Here is a 20,015-nt window from a genome sequence, read left to right on the forward strand (position 1 = left end):
GAAGGGCATCCAGCCACCCCTTAAAATTAACATGCCAAATCCGATTAACCTTAGCCAACCCTGCGTAACCGTGGGACATGGGGCACGCGACAGAATAGTTGTGTCAAATGGAGATGGGGGAGTGAGAATAATTCCTGACTCCAGGCCTTTAAACAAGATCTTATACGGGGAAACAGACCACCCTGAAAATATCAATGAGCTGTTGCACAAGTTCAAGGATATAAAATTAATATATAGTCTAGACTTAACCTCAGGCTTTCACCAAGTACCCCTGGCACCCAACTCTAGGAAATACACCGCCTTTCTATACAATGACCGTTGCTATCAGTATTCTGTAGTCCCTTTTGGCCTGAACTCATCGGTAACAGAATTCATTAGAGCTTTAGACCATGTGCTTGGGCAGGAACTAGTATCCAAATTAGTGATTTATGTAGATGACATTTTAGTAACTGGACAAGATTGGAATGAGCATGTTAGGCTTTTAAGACAGGTGTGTGAGAAACTTAGAAGAGAGGGCACGACACTAAAACTAGAAAATCAAATTTGCAGTACTTGAGTTAAAATTTTTGTGACATGTCATAACAGAAAAAGAAATTTTGGCAGATCCAGATAAAATTAAAGCTATTGTAGAGTTTCTTATACCCCATAACAGAAAACAACTGAAATCATTTTATGGGCTATGTGGCTTCTACAGAAAATTTGTATGCAAACAAAGCAAACAAAGCTTAAACACACCCTGCCTAAGTAACTTGTTAAAGAAGGACACTGTTTGGATATGGAGTAAAGATTGTCAAGAGGCTTTTGACAGAATAAAAAGGAACTGAATAACCAGAACCTGTTACAGAGACCAGATTTCAATTTACCTTTCTGTTTACATACTCACAGTAGTGATTATGGGCTAGGTGCTGAATTATTTCAAGTAAAAGAAGTCAATGGGGAGACACTTCATTCTACAATTGCATTTGCAAGCAGAATGTTATTGAAGCATGAAAAGAACTGTACAGTCACAGAAAGAGAGTTATCAGCCATACAGTGGTCATTTTCAAGTAGTTACTTGGACACAAGGTAATAGTGTACTCCCATCATAAAGCCTTAAGCTATTTAGAGGAATGCAAGCTCTATAATGATAGGCTTACAAGATGGGCATTGTATTTACAACAATTCAACTTTGAAATTAAGTACATTAAAGGCACTGTCAACATAGTTGCAGATGCTCTATCAAGGCTACCAGTAGGAGGGAAAACAGAAATTTTTGATCAGAATGAAGAAAAACAGTTTAAAATGAGGTATATTAAAGGGGTCACAGATGAAAAAGTTGTTAGATCATTGTTTGATAAAATCATGAGGAGACAGAACTGGGATACAAATTGGAAATTAATAAAGAGCTGTTTAGGGAAAAAGAACTATGAAAAATTAGACAATTACTATAAGGTGTTTAAAGGTACTCTATTTAGGAGAACTGATGAAGACTCTGACAATTGTAAACTATGCTGGCCTGAGGATGAAGCTGAGAGGTTAATTAGGTGTACTCATGAGAGCTATGGTCATTGTGTCGTTCAGAAGTGTATGCAGAAATTAAAAGAAAACATATACTTCTACAATATGGCCAAGAAAGTTAGAAAAGAATTGACAACTTGTGATAAGTGCCATCGAGTTAAAGTAAGTAACAGAAAATGTCAAGGTGAAATGCAAAACATTACCCCTGCACAACCTCTAGACTTAGTTGCTGTTGATTTCTATGGGCCTCTTCCAGAGAGTAGGAGTGGCCACTGCTACATTTTTGTCATGGTGGATGTATTTTCTAAGCTAATCAAGTTGTATCCTATCAGAAAAGCCACATGTAAAGAGATAGTTACAAAAGTTGAGAAAGACTATTTCTTAAATGTGGGGAAACCAAAAGCAATCTTGTCGGATAACGGTTCTCAGTTTTTGTCAAAAGTTTGGAAAGCCTTTGTTGATAAATTGGGAATCAAATGTGTTCAAATATCTGTATATAATCCGTCATCGAACCCAGCTGAGAGGTATATGCACGTGATTGGTCATTTATGTTGTGCATATTGCAGTCATAAACATCCTACATGGTACAACCATGTATGAGACTTTGAAGATGTCATGAACAGTTTGCAACACACTTCCACACGATTTTCACCTTATGAAATTATGTTTCATCTAAAACCAGACAACATTAGCACTGATCTTGTAGAATTTCCACCATGCACAATGATGACTATGCATGAACGTGAAGCCATAGTCAAAGAAACCATTATAAAACAGGGGGAAATTAGAAAGAGATGACATGATGGCAAGATCAAAGCAACCAAGTTTAAAGTTGGAATTATGTTTTAGTAAAATCACATGAGAAATCAAAAATTCTAACTTCTGAAATAAAGAAATTCTTTGATATATACATTGGTCCATTTGAGATTGTAGAACATCCATATCCTAACGCATACCGGTTGGCGTATCAGGAAAGTTCTCGGGCTAAGGAATATTGTTTCATTCAATTTGTATAAACAAAAGGGGTAAAACTATTCTGAGAAAGTTAAAAGGTGACTCAACAAAAGCTTTTCACTGGAAATTATGAAATGTTATGAAAAATTGTCTGATTTTGATACAGTTTTGTGTCCTTGAAAATGTTTATTACTTGTTTAAAATGTATTCACTGTCTGAAGTGTTTGCAATGAATTTTCTCTGTGTAATATGCTTAATGTGTTAGTTCTTGATATTTCAATATGTTTATGCAATTTGAATGATAGTTTGTGTAACCTTCTCACACCACACTCATTGAGACATCATTTAAAATGCAAACCACTAATCAGCATGAAATCTGTATCGCAACAATTAAGTTTTCTTTTCATTTTTTTTAATCTTAAGGGCAGAGTCCTAATTACTACACACCTAAGTATTTGAAATGTCCAACTACACTAGGAGAGAATCGTTTTTAATAAACCACATGAACTACTGTATACTTGTTTCTCAACCACTGCAAAGCATAGGCAGTAATATTTTTTCTGATTTTTATATATACATAATATACATACCATTCTAAAACTTTCATCCAGGATTCTACCCTTGCACTTTTACTGTGAATATGAACCCTTGTAACAGACTGACTGTAACTTTACTTTTGAAAACAATTTAATTTTTTATTTATCCTTGGAGTATGTGTTATAGTTTGTGATAAGACATTTTACACCCCAATATGTTAATGTGTTTGTATTACATGTTTATTGAATTTATTATTATTTAAAGGATCCTCTTTGGACCAGTCCATACCTGTGTAGTATCACTCTGACAGATTGCATAAACTTCTCCTACTAGACAAACATTACCAGAAGGATAAATATGTAACCCAGCCATGTACTTCCATATAAACATTATGTAACCAAAAGGTGATCTCTGTATGTGATTTTTAGATAACATGGCATTATAATCAATGAAGCAATACAAAGAGCTAAGCTGTGGAAATGGACATACTGTAGGACGAGCACAAATCGGACCTATTAATGGAAGTCACCTAAGTGCAGATGAACGCTGTGGGACATTACTGTGAGTAGTGAGAAAAGTGGTCAACAAAAGAAAATAAAACAAACCAGTAGTTAAAAGTTACAATTTTTAAATGGTTTAATGTGAAGTGCTACAGCATTAGGGACTCTTCTAAGTGAGCATTGTAAATCTTCTTTTGTATTTCATTTACCTTAAGATTAACTGTATTTTTTCCTTTACTTTGTATAACAATTTCAGTGTTAAACCAAATGTCATGCCAATCGCTATCCGTGGAAAGTTAGCGTAATTCAAAGAAAATAGACCTATTAAGAATTTTAATTTATTTAAAATAATATTCTTGGCAGTTCCATTATTCTGGTGTCATGTTCATACTTACAAAATTCTTGGGGGGCTATTGTAATGAAACTGACAAATAGACCTCATTTTGTTATATTATACACTATAGTAGCATTAAAAAGCAATTTTTAATATAATACTAGGTTAGGTGTTGTGATCAATAATTGATGCTGAAACTGTACATTCTTTGTAGCTTATGACCGTGACCTTTGGTCTACAACGGGTTTTCAGCCACTTGAGTTTTGGCCACGGTTGAGTGTAGTCGTTTTCGAGTTTTGGCAATAAATATGTGTTTTTGTTACAAATAAACCATGGAATACTGCGTCATGATTTCGTGAGTCCAGTGATAATTAAAAAACCCACACCTTTTCTTGCACCCAGAGCAGCAAAGGAATCATTGCCTAGACAACAAGAAGTCACATGGACAATGCAGACTCCAAGTGCTATACAGCCATTATCCACACCGTAACAGTGTCCTTATGGAGATAACTTTTCCAGCATAGTAGAGTGGGGTCATGACAATGGGGAAAAAGCAGCAACTGCTCATACTAGTGCTGGATTTGGGAGGTCTTGCACCACCACAAACACATCTGAATAAACTGTAAGGTAAATTGATTAACATTAAATTTTGAGAGGCCTCAGTGCTTGTCATAGATCTCCAGACACTGTCACCATTTTCTCCACAAACAATTAAAGACAAGTGGATTCTGGGACTACAGATACCTCACAGTCTGCAATTGGAAACTCCCACTTTAATATCAATATAGTTCCTTTGTTCAGGAACATTTGTAGCATGCATGATTACAGGAATAGGCGATTTAAGAATGACAAAATCAGCTTATTCTGCACATTTTAATTCACTAGTAAGTTTTGGAATTATTTTTTGGGGAAACTCTTGAACTTTCACAGCCTACAGAAGTGTGTTACAATAATTAGTTGAAGAACACTCTGCCGAATCACCCCCCCCCCCCCCCCACACACCCAAAAAAAATGTACTATTTTCACAAACTTTCCTGAGTTGAATCTCACTCTCACCACATTTTCTGAAATTAAAGAAATGACACACACTCTCAAAAATTAAAGCTCCCCTGGAGCTGATTTTTCAAATAAAGTACTAACGAGCTGTTCTCACCTAATATGCACCACCCTTTCAATTTCCCACATAGGCTGGAAAAAGAGAGAGACAGAGAGAGGGATGCCGTTGTTAGATTGCTCTATAAGAAAAGTGAAGTGAGAGATGCCAGTTTGACTGCTGACAAAATTCTGGAGAAGATAATGTGCTATTGGAGAAAATAATACTTTATTCTTAGAAACGTAAGTAGTAATTGTGCTAATGCTATTTTTACTACAGAAACTGAGTTCAGTCACTATTTCACTTTGTAAAAATACAAGAGGCAAATCAGTAACTTAACTTAGTTTGCTTATTTTCCACAGTAGGACACTGTTCCAATAATAAGTAAGACAGTACCCTGCTTGATATTTTATTTTTGCATGTAAGCTAGCTTTGGCTTTATTGCCTTCATCAGTACATCTGCAAACAATCATATTTATTTAAATTTTACATACTATGTAATTTATAAAGGCTTTTTACATTGGATATTGTACTCACATCCTGACATGTAGAGGGGCATATACGAAATTTGAGTAAACTATTACTGCTGTCTGTAGTTATTGGATGTATAATTTTTTCAGTAGCATTTTAAAGTTGTTCAATGATTTGATGTTGCATGTATATTATAAAATACTTTTTATTTTTTTGACAGTCATAGAAATTCAAGTTTGGCAGCTAGTTGTTTACTCAAAGTTATTTGTGTGTTGTGGGCCGTTTATCTACGGAAATGTTATTGGGGGAAGACAAAAAAAAGAAAGAGAGAGAGAGAGAGAGAGAGAGAGAGAGAGAGAGAGTGCACCACAGAGAAAAAAAAGAAAGAGAGAGAGAGAGAGAGAGAGAGAGAGAGAGAGAGAGAGAGAGAGAGTGCACCACATGAAGAAAGGAGAAATTAAAGGTAACTTATGATTAATGTGAAAGACAATAATATGAATGGTCAGTATGTTCTCATATGTCTTACTGATAAACTGTGCTATACTTTTAAACTAACTGACTTCTTCCATTTTATATTGAGAAATCACAATTACGATCCATGGAAGATTCAAATAATGCAATGAAACTAAACTCAGCATTATATATTATGGGAAAGGTAAGTGACTCATAGTACACACAACTTGCTAACCAATTAAATAACTGAGCAGTCAGTAGGGACAGAGATAATTTGTTTTATATCATGGCCAACTGCAGTGCTTTTTTCCCATTTTTGGTGTTATTTTCTGCCTATTTTGGTATTATTTTCACCAAATTTAACTTTGTTTTTGCCAATTTTGGTATTATGAGGATTGTTCAATAAATAGTGCCCAAATAGGTTTTTCTTTTGTTAACAATTCCAATAGATGGCGGAGCCATAGTGTACCATCAAAATGATGTCTATGCAAGACACTCATTACAAGCAATGTGCTGTTCTTAGTTGTGGAAAAAGAAACCATCGTGAACATCCATAAACATTAGTGCACAGTGTAGATAGTAAATGTTTGTGTGAATTGTATGGTAATGACGCAGTTGACAGGAATGCTCTTGGGCAATGGGTACAGACATTCAAGCACCAGGAAGTGCAGAAACTGAGCTCTGTGACTGGCCATGTTCAGGACATCCGGTCACAGCCACTGCTCTCAATACATGCATCACAATTAGACACCTGGTTCTACAGCAATCGGTGAGCATTGGAAGTGTGTGTACAAATGACAAACTCTTGGATATGCAAGCTCAAGGTGGGTTCCAAGAATGTTCACAACAGACCACCAGATTCAAAGAAGAGCTATTTCTGCTGAACTGTTGGAGCGGATTGAGGCCAATGGAGAGGCTTTCCTGCCATAGGTCACTACAGATGATGAAGCCTGGGTACATACTTTATGCTGGAAACAAAAGGGCAATCTCTTGAGTGACACCACCTGCAATCACCCGAAAAGAAGTAATTCAAGCCAGTTCCCTCTGCTGACAAAATCATGACGACAGTCTTTTAGGATAGTGATAGTATCGTTCTCATGGATTTATTGCCAAAAGAGTCCACTATTAATTCAGAGTCTGTGTGAAGACTCTGAACAAACTCAAGAACCATTTCAAATGTATTCGGTCTAACAAGAATCCAAGAGAAATCTTGCCCGAACATGACAATGCACACTCACACACAAGTGTCAAGACTTAGGTGCACAACACATAATTGGGTTTGACATCAATGCCTCATTCACCCTATAGCCCAGACATGGTGCCATCAGACTTCCACATGTTTGGAACACTTACAGTTTCTCTAAGTCAGACACACTTTGTGATGATGAGAACATAATTCAAGTAGTGAAAACATGATTATGAGTGCAGAACAAGAGCTTTTACCAACAGGCAATACAACTCTTACAAAATTAAGGCACAATGCCATAGAACATGCTGGAAACTGCGCAGGAAAATAATACATGTGAAACAAATGTTGGCTGACATTGTCATCAAATTCTAACACCGAAGAATAAATATATTCCGAGAAAAAAATTGTGGGGCACTACGTATTGAGCTACTCTCACAGTTATTAATGGCTTATTTTTGAAGTACTGTATGTTCCTTATTTTTTTTTATTTCAATGTTTTTCTGTGTTATGTTGAGAATGAAAATATACCTAAAATTACATTATATTTATTGACATCACAGACACAATTTGTACATTATTAAGAATAATTTATTTACTGTGTATTAAACCCATCAAATCTAACCAACTAAAGAAAGAAAAAGTGATTTTGGAACCATACACCATTGAGTTTTTTTTTAATTTTCTTTTTAAGCATTGTTATAACTACAAAGTTTTCTTCTGATTGTGAAACATTATGTTGCTGATCCATCAACACTTCACTATAGTGTCAGAACAGCTACCCAGAGTGTAAAGTTGATCACAAAAAACAGTCCCTCCATCACAACAACTGACATTTGGCAATGTCCTCATATTCTGCTGAGATGGAAAGTTACTTTTCCATTAAATTGTGAACTGAAACAAATCCCTTCAGAATATCTTACAAGGCTGAGACCTGCCATTCTACTTGCATGTAACAGACTCTTTGCTATTTCAGTGTTAACAGAGTTCATTATCATTCCATGGTAGAAGCAAGAACCTAGAGATTTTTAACACAAACTTACATGGATTGGTGGCCATAAATGTTGATAGCCCAATTTAAAGGTACAGGCCAGTGCATTTCAGTGTTTCCTTCACTTCTGCCTGAAGTAATCATTACTGTACATATTTCAAAATCTTGATGGTTTAATTGTCAAACATTAATTTTCCAACAACTATGAAGCAATATCCACTTTTAACTTGGAATACAGGTTATGGTCTTATCTGGAGGCATTAGATTTTCTGATATTTTTGCAAAACAAATGTTACCAAATACATTGAGGTCTGGGGAGATCATTAACACAATATATAAACTAAACTGCATATTTTTCTAGCTCACAAGTACTACAAATCACCAAAAATGGGACTTTAGCTACAGTAATATGTTAATCAACTTGGCACCTGTTTGACACATGACATCATGACAATGTATCTATGACATTAAAACGGAACACTGAGCTTGTTTATTTCAATATTTGTTCAATATTATTTTTACTGTTTTGTGAATGATATGTGTGGTGACAATGTAACCTGTTGCATAGCCCATGGTCTAGGTTAAGTAGAAAGCTGATTAGATTGATTTACGTGTGTGCAAAACTAACTTGCTGTATTTGGCGTTCTTCACATTTATAACTGAATGGAAATTGATGCACCACATCAAAGGTCTCTCACAAGAATTATCATTTTTTGTACAACAATAAAATTCAATTTGATCATAAAAAACAAAGTGAATGCATGAGTTTCTACATCTGCATTCATACTTCACAAATCACTGTAAAGTGCATCGCAGAGGGCACATCCTGTTGTACCACGTATCAGTGTTTCTTCTATGGTGCAACATGTCAATCCTACAGAATAAGATGTGCTGCTACTAAGCACTTGTGCCAATGAAAGATTTTGTGGAAACCCAACACATTGTTTAGGTAGTCTTTAAGTACAGAACATCCAACTGTGTACACTTTGTTTTAATATATGGGCAGATGAGATGTGAAAGCTGTCAGCTCAGGACACTGACAAGGAGCAACGGCGAATGTGCATCTCCACCTGCTGCGGAGGACCACATATGCTTTGGCACATATCACACAACATGATCTACATCTGAATGTATCTGGTAAGAGGCCACTTGCATTACTAATTTCCAAAAATGTGCAACAAAGCTAGGCAGGCCACTGTTTGTTCAATCCCTGTGATTTCCAATATTTTCACTAGGCCTGTTTTGCAGAAAGTATTTCTGAAAGACAGAGCTGGCAAATAACTTGAGACACCATTACAAAAACCAGTGGAGAAACTGATCAAAATATAAGAAATTAGTTAAATAAGGAAGAACTTTTTGTATCATTGTAAGAAATTGGAAACCACCAGGGGACGGCATATCTGTAGTGACAAGAACTCCCTAGGCCTTTATGCTGAAGGTATACCAAGGCTTTCAAAGACACACACTACCCCCAGACTAGTCCACAAACAGATCTCCCATACCATTCCTCCATATGCCCCTAAGCCTCCAACCACTCCCAAGAACAAGATACAAAAGAGTGCCCCCTTCGTTACCCAATACCACCCCAGACTGGAACAACTGAAGCCACATCCTTCATGTGGACTTTGATTACTTATCATCATGCCCTGAAATGTGAGACAGGATAATGTCCCTGTGGAAGACCTAGGTGCAAAACCTGCCCAATCCACCCATACAGCACTTCCTATTCCGGTCTTGTCACAGGTTTATCCTTCCCCTTCAGGGGCTGGGCCATATGTGAAAGCAGCCTTGCTATTTACCAGCTCTGCTGCAATCATTGCACAGCTTTTTATATTGGTATGACTACCAACCAGCTGTTCACCAGGATTGACGGCTGCCGCCAAACTGGCAAAAGCAAAGTAGACCACCCTGTGGCACAACATGCAGCTTAACATAACACACTTGATGTCAATGACTGCTCCACTACCCAAGCCATCTGGATCCTTCTCTCCACCACCAGATTTTCAGAACTGCACAGACAAGAGTTATCCTTACAACACATTCTCCACTCCCGTTATTATCCTGGACTCAACCTATGGCAATATATTGTACCTACGCTCTCCACAGAATAGTTTCCACCCCCTCTGTCCTATCATCTCCTCCATATTACAATCTCCCACTCTGTTTATTTGCAGCCCCCTGTCAAACCACCTGCCCATCTTTCCCTACTCCTCTCCTTTTTTGCTCCTTCTTTCCCCACCTACCTGCCCCACAGACTCTTGACACTGCACCTGTTGGCAGTCTAGTCCCTGCTTGCTCCACCAGACAGTGTTCATCTCTCTCCCCATACATGCACTTCTATCCTTTCCCCTTCCCTGCTCCCTCCAGACTGCTACTTGCATCACATGTTATAGCTGCATTCCGGTCCGAGATGCTGGAGTTGGTGATCGTGTGTGTGAGGTGTACTTATGTGTGTGTGTGTGTGTGTGTGTGTGTGTGTGTGTGTGTGTGTCTTTTATTGACAGATTCTGTGGCCAAAAGCTTTGTGTAAGTGTCTTATAATTGTGCCTGTCTGTAACTTGACATGTCTTCTTTACAGTAAGCAGCAATCTGTCTTTTCCTACATTGTTGATATTCCTACCTGGAGTTTTCATTGTTTGATTTTCCACACTATTAAAACTCTCACTTAAGAACACCATGGATCTTCACCGCTGAACATGTACATTTTAAGTTTAAACATTTGTCTACCTAGAAATTTGTTATTTAAATATGCTCCTTTGAGACCCTTAAATAAACTTAATATTAGTAATAAAAATATTTCAGTTAAAATTATAACTTTTGGCTGTGTACTTTTATTATTTTAAGAAAACATGAGACATGTACTACAGCTTCACAGTCTACATAATATGCTTTAAAAGCCCTTCTGAACAATGTTACAGATACTTTAACATATAAATGAAAATTCTATATCTGTCAGACAACAGTGTTTCTTGTTTTTAATCACATCTTATTTCAGTTCCAATTAAAAAAACTGCCCTGGTTAACAGCTCCGTCTAAAATTATTTTGAATGTTTCAGAAATCATTGTTCGAGCCATAACAACTTAAGCTGATTTTCTATACTGTTACAAGTCAAGCAGTTATTAAATATTTTCCCCCATAAAGATACAGTCTCTTTCTAGTATCTCAAAAATTGTTGAAAATTAACTAATTTTTTTTCTCCTCCCCCTCTCCCCCAAATGTAATGCAATCCAAATGGGAAGCTTCAGACAAAGCGTAAGCTTTTTGAAAACTTATGCAACTCGGCAACCAGCAACTCTTACAGAACTACGTGAACACGTCAACCATATGTAGTATAATGTATCCCAGGACAGTATTAGCCACCTATACGTTCAATGGCATGTATGAGTCAGTGTCTGCATTGCCACCTGTGGCTGCCACACCACATACTAATATGGGTATTTCTGCATGTGTCGATACCTCGTACCCAGAACTGCTTTTGCTACTGATCTGTAGATGTAACCATTTCATGTACTCCATATGCCATGTTGCAACAATAAATCTTGAGTGAATTGGAAATCTCTAATATGGTGTACTAATTTTTTTCTGGCAGTGTATAATGATCTGTCTCTGAATGAATTAATCTTTGTTGGAAACTGATGGCAAGGTATCAAACCATTTTGCATGATATGGAACATTAAGTAAATGGCCAAAAGTTGGAAAATATTTTGATGGGGACAATATTTCTGCCTCCAAACATTTTATTTAGAAAATAAAACAATTTGACCAATTATATTAGGCAAGGGAGATTATTAATCATGACCAATAAGCAAGTGTTAAAAGTCAGATCACTAACAGGGTGGAATTCCAGTGTCAAATATTCTCTATGAGAATTTAAATCGTGCAATTCACACTCTCAAGTCAATGTGTCATTGGAATGGGACATCAATTTCAGCCATGCCAATATCCTCAGACAGAATATTATGATGTTAATAGTCATGTGACCCTTTCCACTCAACTTGTTGCCATTTATTTTTATCACTGCTCTGTCACAACACCTACATCTGTTGTTGGATTTTGATATTTGTTTCTCATTATTCTTTCTTGACGCTTCCTTTCCTTATTAGATAAAGAACTTTAGTCATCTGAGCATTTTCTGATGAAAAACACAAAACTAAAGCAATGCATACATCTGCACTGTCTAGGAAGCATTCCACATTCAATATCTTTTATGTTAACACACACAAAAAATGGTAATGGATGAAGAAAAGTCAGCTGCATCAGTATCAAGTCCCAGTGTTTACAGATACTTGTTTGCAAGGACTTGCTATAAAGAAATCTGACACACATAATGCAAATGATAAGTAAATAGTTTCTTCAGATGCTGAAAATCAATAAAGTAAGACAAAAATCAAAGAACAAAGAGGAGAAAAAAATAACACTAAAATCTGCAAAAAATAACAGCAGTTAGTAACAAAATACAATGAGTTTTACCTCGTCAGTAACAATGACAAAGACAAATGTTCACCTGTACGAGATGGTGCTGAAGAAGGAGACAGTCTGGCTTTTCGAAGAAGGCCTGTGATGAGACCAGCTGTCAGAGAACTGATGATTGTTGTCTTGCCTGAGCCGGTGCGTCCTAGAAACTTTACACTAAGTCGAGATGGCGGCTTTGATGTTGGAATCAACTGCCGTATCAGTTCATCCCTCTAAATATTGAAATAAACAAGAAAAAAGGCATTCAATACCAATAAAATGGATGCTCTGACAATCATTACATACTGTAGTTACAACTTAGTTTTGTCATATCATAAAATCTTATGAAAAGATGTGTTTTAAAACAAAATTCGTTCTGAAAATAGTTATATGTTGCTAAAGGTCACTGATGCAGTTACAACACACTAAAAAAGAAACTCCCATGATTGATTACGTTTAATTTATATTAGGAGACAAAACTTTGGTACTGCAAAGTTTTTTACTTAATGAATTAATATTTGTAACTTACATTTTTAAGTTTAGCAAGAAGGTTAGCAACATCATTGAAACCATGTTTTAAAGCTGTTATTTCAGCTCGTATTCCATCAGTATTCTTCTGATCAGTATTACATCCAGCAAGGCACAAACATCTGAAAAAGGAAAGAATGAAAGAAAGTTAAAGCAAGGTATACGGAAAAGGCACCAAAGAAAATTTAGATGGGGCTAGAGTGAACCATTTTGGACAACTTTATGAAACAAATGAGAAAATGTAAATGCGCTGCATTCAGTTATATTAAGATCTGTATACAATACTATTTTCATTGAAATGGTCTACTTTCCTTATTTCCAAAATGAATATAATTTACAGAAATGCTTCTAAAAATATATAGCATAATTGTTGATACTTGATTTTTGTGTATGGCTTGCATGCTATCTCTTTATTATTCTGTGTTTTATTCCCCTGCAGTTCTCAAAGATTTTGGCTTTGTCATTCTATTGATCTTAAAAATCTTAAGCGTTCCTATTCTTGTCAAGAAGTTTGCATCTGTGGCGTCCTCTCCCTGACTCTGCTTTACCTTAGCAGTGTTAGTGCACAAAATCTTTAAATATTTATTTCACAATAAATCATACTTCCCTTTACAGAAGCAGTCTGTAAATCTATGACAGTCACCAAGAAATAATTAATAACTATTACAGTTACAAAAGTGTATTACATTTACATGTATTTGTCAAACATTACTTTTTCACGTGTGTCTACGATTTTCAGATAATTGCTCTAGTGTACAGTCGAAATGGCATAAGAAGATTCCTGACAGCCTGCAGTGCTGTTGCCTGCTTCCTATGTGAAGCATTAATGGCTGCAGGCAAAAACAGTAGCCAGCTACAAAGATACTTCTACATATATACTCTGCAAACCACTGTGAGGGTATGCCCCACTATAGCAGTTATTATGGTTTCTTCCCATTCTATTCACTTACTGAGTGTGGGAAGAATGATTGTCTGAATTCTGCTGAGCGTGCAGTAATTATTCTAATCTTACCCTCACAATCTCTCTATGAGCGACACACAGGGGGTTATGTATATCCCTAGAGTAATCATTTAAAGTTAGTTCTTAAAACGTTTTTAATAGACTTTCTTGGGATAGTTTATGCCTGTCTTCAAGAGTCTGCCATTTCAGTTCACTGTACCTTTGGGACATTCTCCCATACATTAAATAAACATGTGACAATTCATGCTGCCATTCTTTGTATGCATTCAGTATCCCCTGTTAGTCCTACCTGGTAAGAATGGGTTGCACGAATGATCTGTAAGTAATCTCCTTAATAGACCGATTGCATTTCCCCAGTATTCTACTAATAAATTGAAGTCTACCACCTACTTTAACCCGACTGAACCTATGTGATCATTCCATTTCATATCCCCACAAATCATTACACACAGGTATTTGTATGAGCTGGCTGATTCCAACAGTGACTCAATGATATTATAGTCATAGGATACTACATTTTGTGAAGTGCACAGTTTTACATTTCTGAACATTTAGAGCAAGTTACCAATCTCTGCACCATGCTGAAATCTTATCAAGATCTGACTAAATATTTACACAGCTTATCTCAGATAGTACTTCATTGCAGATAACTGCATCATCTGCAAAAAGCCTCATTTTTCTATTGTCTGCAAGGTCATTAATATACAACATGAAAAGCAAGGGTCTCAACATACTTCCCTGGGGCTCATCTGAAGTTACTTCTACACCTGACGGTGACTCTCCATCCAAGATAACAAGCTGTGTCCTCCCTACCTAAAAGTCCTCAATCCAGTCAAAAATTTAACTTGATACCACATATGATTGTACTTTGGACAATAAGTGTAGGTGTGGTGCTCAGTCAAATGCTTTTCAGAAATCAAGAAACACTGTATCTAGCTGGTTGCTTGATCCAAAGCTTTCAGTATGTCATGTGAGAAAAATGTGAGTAGGGTTTCACATGATTGATGTTTCCAAAAACCATGCTGGTTGGCTTTGAGGAGGTCATTCTGTTCAAGATACCTCATTATGTTTGAGCTCAAAATATGTTGTAACTTTCTACAACAAATCAATGTCAAGGATATTCGGCAGTAATTTTGTGGATCACTTCTACTACTCTTCTTGTAAATGGGTATGACCTGTGCCTGTGACAACACTGAGGCATTGTCATAGAGACATTTACATAATTGTGTTATGTTATTTGTTGAGGTAAATCTGTGAATCTGCTGTGCCCAACACACTGAAACTGTCAGGGATTAACTTGTGCCAACTCAACTATAGGATCAGTTTTGTAAGCCCTTTTCATAGAAATTTGCCACTGCTGAAAATAATAAGCAGACACTAGTTGCTTACACTTCCAACATTATCGTTGAGGCTTGAGGATCATTATCACGGAACACTAGTTCTAACTGTTACATCAGTTGAATTAATGCCTCTCCCGTCTTGACTATCTCCAACTTTACTCTTCATCACATGAACCACTAATTCATTCACTGTCTAAATCGGTGAGATTTGATTGTAAATACCTGGTGTTCTTACATTTCCTAAATATATATTTTATAGTGGTTCCTTAAAACCCCAACATATGTATTCTGCTGCAGATGAAAAAGGGTGGTCATATTTATAAACATATGTAATGATTATTAGACAGCTTACAATTATGTGCAGATGTTGCATATCACTAGCCAAAACAACCTCTGCATGGTACACACAATGCAGAGTTACAAGGAGTCCTCAACAGAACTTAAAGTAAATTCTGCAATCTGAATGCTTCTGAATTCCCAGACAACATCAGTGAGCTTCACCTCAGCAATGGTTGTTAAACATCATTATAATTAATAACTTCAAATGCCATATATTAAGAAAAAATAGGATCTGCTTTTAACAGCTATTTCATCTTTGTTATCAGTTCTCATCAAGGACATGCTTGTTTATGCTCATCATTCATGAAATCCTAAAAATTTGCCTGTATTTTCCATTTTTTAAGATTATTAATAAATTCTCATTTCTTTATTTATTTCTTCACAAGACTTTGCTCCTGCATGTTTACACAGCTAACATACAGAAAAACTTCATTCATTGAAAAGTGGAATATATACTGGAACTCTCCAATGAAAAACGAATAGTATTATATGGTTTGATTATAAATGTTATTTCAATACAGACATGTAAATATACAGGGTGTCACAGAAAAACAGGAATGTTTGAAATGAGTAGTGGCAGCCATGGGCAGGTGGCAGCACTGCGGCTTCGTAGAAGTTACCGAGTAAACAGTCCACCATTTCAGTAATTGTGGATCAGTGAAACAGACAACAGTGTGCGTTAGTCACAAAAATGTTTTATAAAAACAATTATAGTTTGGTAGCAGCGCAGAGGGAGTTTCGATGTTTTTACAATTTAGGACTGGATCTGCCCTCAAGAAGAAACCAACAGGATGACCAAGAAGTGTGCATTCTCCAGCAAAAATTGATGTTTTGCATGAATCTGTCTTACTGAGCCCACAGCATTCAATTCGTAAGCAAGCAGCAGTGGTTGGAATGTTCCGGGAGAGTGTTTCCAGGATTCTTCATCTTGATTTAAAATTTCACCCGTACAGACTACAGATTGTGCAACAATTGAAGGACGATTACCGGTTATGATTAGATTCTGTCATCAAATGATAACAAAAATAAACAATGATGACAAATTTCTAAATAAGTTGTGGATGTCAGATGAGGCACATTTTCATCTCCCAGGTTATGTGAATAAACAGAACTACTGTTACTGGACAAACACAAATCCTAATGACATTCATGAGCTCCCTATAAACATTAGTAAAGTGACAGTATGGTGTGGTGTTTCATCACAGGAGATTAACGTACTTTTTTTTTTCACAAATGAACCAGAAAACACAATAACTGTCAATGCCGATCATTACATGGAGATGTTATGAACATTCATTACACTTGCATTGGACAATGTTCCAAACAGTCAAGAAGCTTGGTATCAACAGGGTGGAGCGACATCACACACTGCTTGGCAGTCAATGGCATATGTGTGAGAATTGTTTGACAACTGTTTCATCTCAGGATTTGGTAATATTTCCTCACCCCCCTAGATCGCCAGATTTATCCGTTTGTGATTTTTTCTTGTGGGGCTACTTCAAGAACAAAGGCTACACGACTCGACAAAGAACCCTGGATGAGTTAAGACTGAGAATTCAGGATGCAATTCACAGTACCCCAACTGAGATGTTGCAGCGGTCAATGAGGAATCTCAACACAAATTTCACATATGTATTCATGCAGGAGGAAGCCATCTACAGAACGTGATTTTTTAAAAATGATAAATGCCATCAATGTTTCATAAATGGCAAAGTTGTAAGGTCTCAATTACTATGAATGCAATTTCTTTCTTTCATCACTTCTAGTTTTATTGAATTGTGGAAATGTTTTCGTTTTTCTGTGTCACTTTGTACATCATTCTGATGCAGGAGGGAACATGAGGAGTTGGCTGTGTGAGGAGCATCTTGCACTGAGATCTACAATCATGATGCACTGTATCTGTCCAGCACTTTTATAAAGCAGCATGGTAAAATCGGTCCTTAGTGGTTATGACTTAAGCTTCCAAAACTGGAAGTTTTGTGATCTAAGGATACAATCAGTCTAAGACACCCCATCTGAAACTTCTATCTCCATTCACTCTATTGTAGAACAATAAGTTGGATGTTTTAACATAGTGTTGATGGGCTTGCAGAAAAACAACTATCATGCCAAGCTAACAGTTAATTATGTGTGGTGGTAGGCCTTCAGCATCCGTCTATGACAAATTCATTGGATACAGTGTAAAAGTTTGGACTTAAGAAGGATTGAGGAGAAAATTGGTCATGCTACTTCATATGAACCACCCTGGAATCACTAACATCTTAAATTTGGATAGCTAAATGGAGATTTGAACCTTACTTCTACTAAATTTAGTCCACTGCCTTTAGCACTACGTCACCTTGCCTAATAGTTGAGAAAAAATAACTGAAGGGCAGTTACTAGAATAAACATTAGTACCAACTTGCCCCACAATCAAACTATAAAAACTGTACTGTAATCCTTTGGAGAGGTATTTGCTGTCACTGAAGGGGATATGAATGCAAAAGCAGGATAAAAACTAAAGACCAATTAACTAGGGAAAATTTAGGGTACCATACCAGAGTTGATAAAGGCTATATTTGACTACATTATGAGACAGAATTGCTAGCCATTATTTACCATCAGGGGCAAAACTTTTAACAATGTCAATAGATCGACATAAAATAAAGCTGATTATTTTATGCTACCTTCAGGAATTATTAGTTGCTTCCTTGGTGAGGATAGAGGGGCAAGTTGGGGACGGTCATAAATGAATGGCAGGTCACTCAAATCACAGGAGGAGCAGAACCCATCAGTAGTGAGGACAATGGTTGATTGCTGAGAACAACAGGTGATCCAGCTACGGCAAGACCACTCATCAGTTCACAGAAGTCAAACTGTTCATCAATGAAACATCCTGGCAGATTAAAACTGTGTGCCCGACCGAGACTCGAACTCGGGACCTTTGCCTTTCGCGGGCAAGTGCTCTACCAACTGAGCTACCGAAGCACGACTCACGCCCGGTACTCACAGCTTTACTTCTGCCAGTATCTCATCTCCTACCTTCCAAACTTTACAGAAGCTCTCCTGCGAACCTTGCAGAACTAGCACTCCTGAAAGAAAGGATATTGCGGAGACATGGCTTAGCCACAGCCTGGGGGAGGTTCGCAGGAGAGCTTCTGTAAAGTTTGGAAGGTAGGAGACGAGATACTGGCAGAAGTAAAGCTGTGAGTACTGGGCGTGAGTCGTGCTTCAGTAGCTCAGTTGGTAGAGCACTTGCCCGCGAAAGGCAAAGGTCCCGAGTTCGAGTCTCGGTCGGGCACACAGTTTTAATCTGCCAGGAAGTTTCATATCAGCGCACACTCCGCTGCAGAGTGAAAATCTCATTCTGGAAACCTCCCCCAGGCTGTGGCTAAGCCATGTCTCCGCAATATCCTTTCTTTCAGGAGTGCTAGTTCTGCAAGGTTCGCAGGAGAGCTTCTGTAAAGTTTGGAAGGTAGGAGACGAGATACTGGCAGAAGTAAAGCTGTGAGTACCGGGCGTGAGTCGTGCTTCGGTAGCTCAGTTGGTAGAGCACTTGCCCGCGAAAGGCAAAGGTCCCGAGTTCGAGTCTCGGTCGGGCACACAGTTTTAATCTGCCAGGAAGTTTCATATCAGCGCACACTCCGCTGCAGAGTGAAAATCTCATTCTGTTCATCAATGGTTTCTTCAACAGGCTGACATCAACCTGATCAACTGGCCTATTCAAGCTCAGGACTTGGCCTATTCAAGCTCCGGACTTTAATTCCACTCCAAATTTGTGGGCCAAAAATGAAGTGTCACATGAACTTACACTGGCCGAAACCTGCCCCTCAGACATGAATACATGGGCAAGTCTCATGAATGATGAGACATATTTCCAGAGGCTGACTGCCTCTGTGCCTCCTTGGATGAGGCAGGTAACTGATTCCAACTATGGGTGAACCTCATACTACCTTCATTGCTGATATGAAACTTCCTTCGTCTCACACCACTTCACATTACAACATTTGATACAACTTCATCTTTCTTAATTAGAAATTTAAGTGAAATTACTGTACTTTAAATTTTATTTATTGAATTCATCCTACTTAATACAAGGAAATTTGCAAAATGCTCGAACAAACATTGTGGTGCATGTTATTTAATATGTCTCACTTCTTCCTGCTATACTGCTATGCTGGACTGAGATTTGAACTCAGGACTGTAATCTTTCATGGCCAAATGCTCTGCAGACTGAGCTACCCAAGCATGACTCATGAACCAGGCGAAGAGATCACCTTACTTCATGCGGAAAGAAATCTTGTATAGCAGAAGGACAAGTGTGGATAATCAATTAACATTTATAGTAGGTCTGGATACGTTAAATGGAGAAAGTGGAGATTTTAATCAGGGAAAACTT

At 37.3% G+C, this 20,015-nt stretch overlaps 1 protein-coding gene across 1 annotated transcript in view; it reads right to left on the reverse strand.

Annotated features, from left to right (window-relative positions):
- Positions 1-20,015, reverse strand: part of LOC126174805 (death-associated protein kinase dapk-1-like) — a 286,891-nt gene that overhangs the window by 107,963 nt on the left and 158,913 nt on the right. The window contains exons 13-14 of the mRNA XM_049921178.1: positions 12,999-13,119; positions 12,522-12,702 (exon numbers count right to left, since the gene is read on the reverse strand). Coding sequence (XP_049777135.1) covers positions 12,522-12,702; positions 12,999-13,119 — 302 coding nt within the window. The remainder of the gene's footprint in view (positions 1-12,521; positions 12,703-12,998; positions 13,120-20,015) is intronic.

Source organism: Schistocerca cancellata, chromosome 3 (genome assembly GCF_023864275.1).
Source record: "Schistocerca cancellata isolate TAMUIC-IGC-003103 chromosome 3, iqSchCanc2.1, whole genome shotgun sequence".
NCBI lineage: Eukaryota > Metazoa > Arthropoda > Insecta > Orthoptera > Acrididae > Schistocerca > Schistocerca cancellata.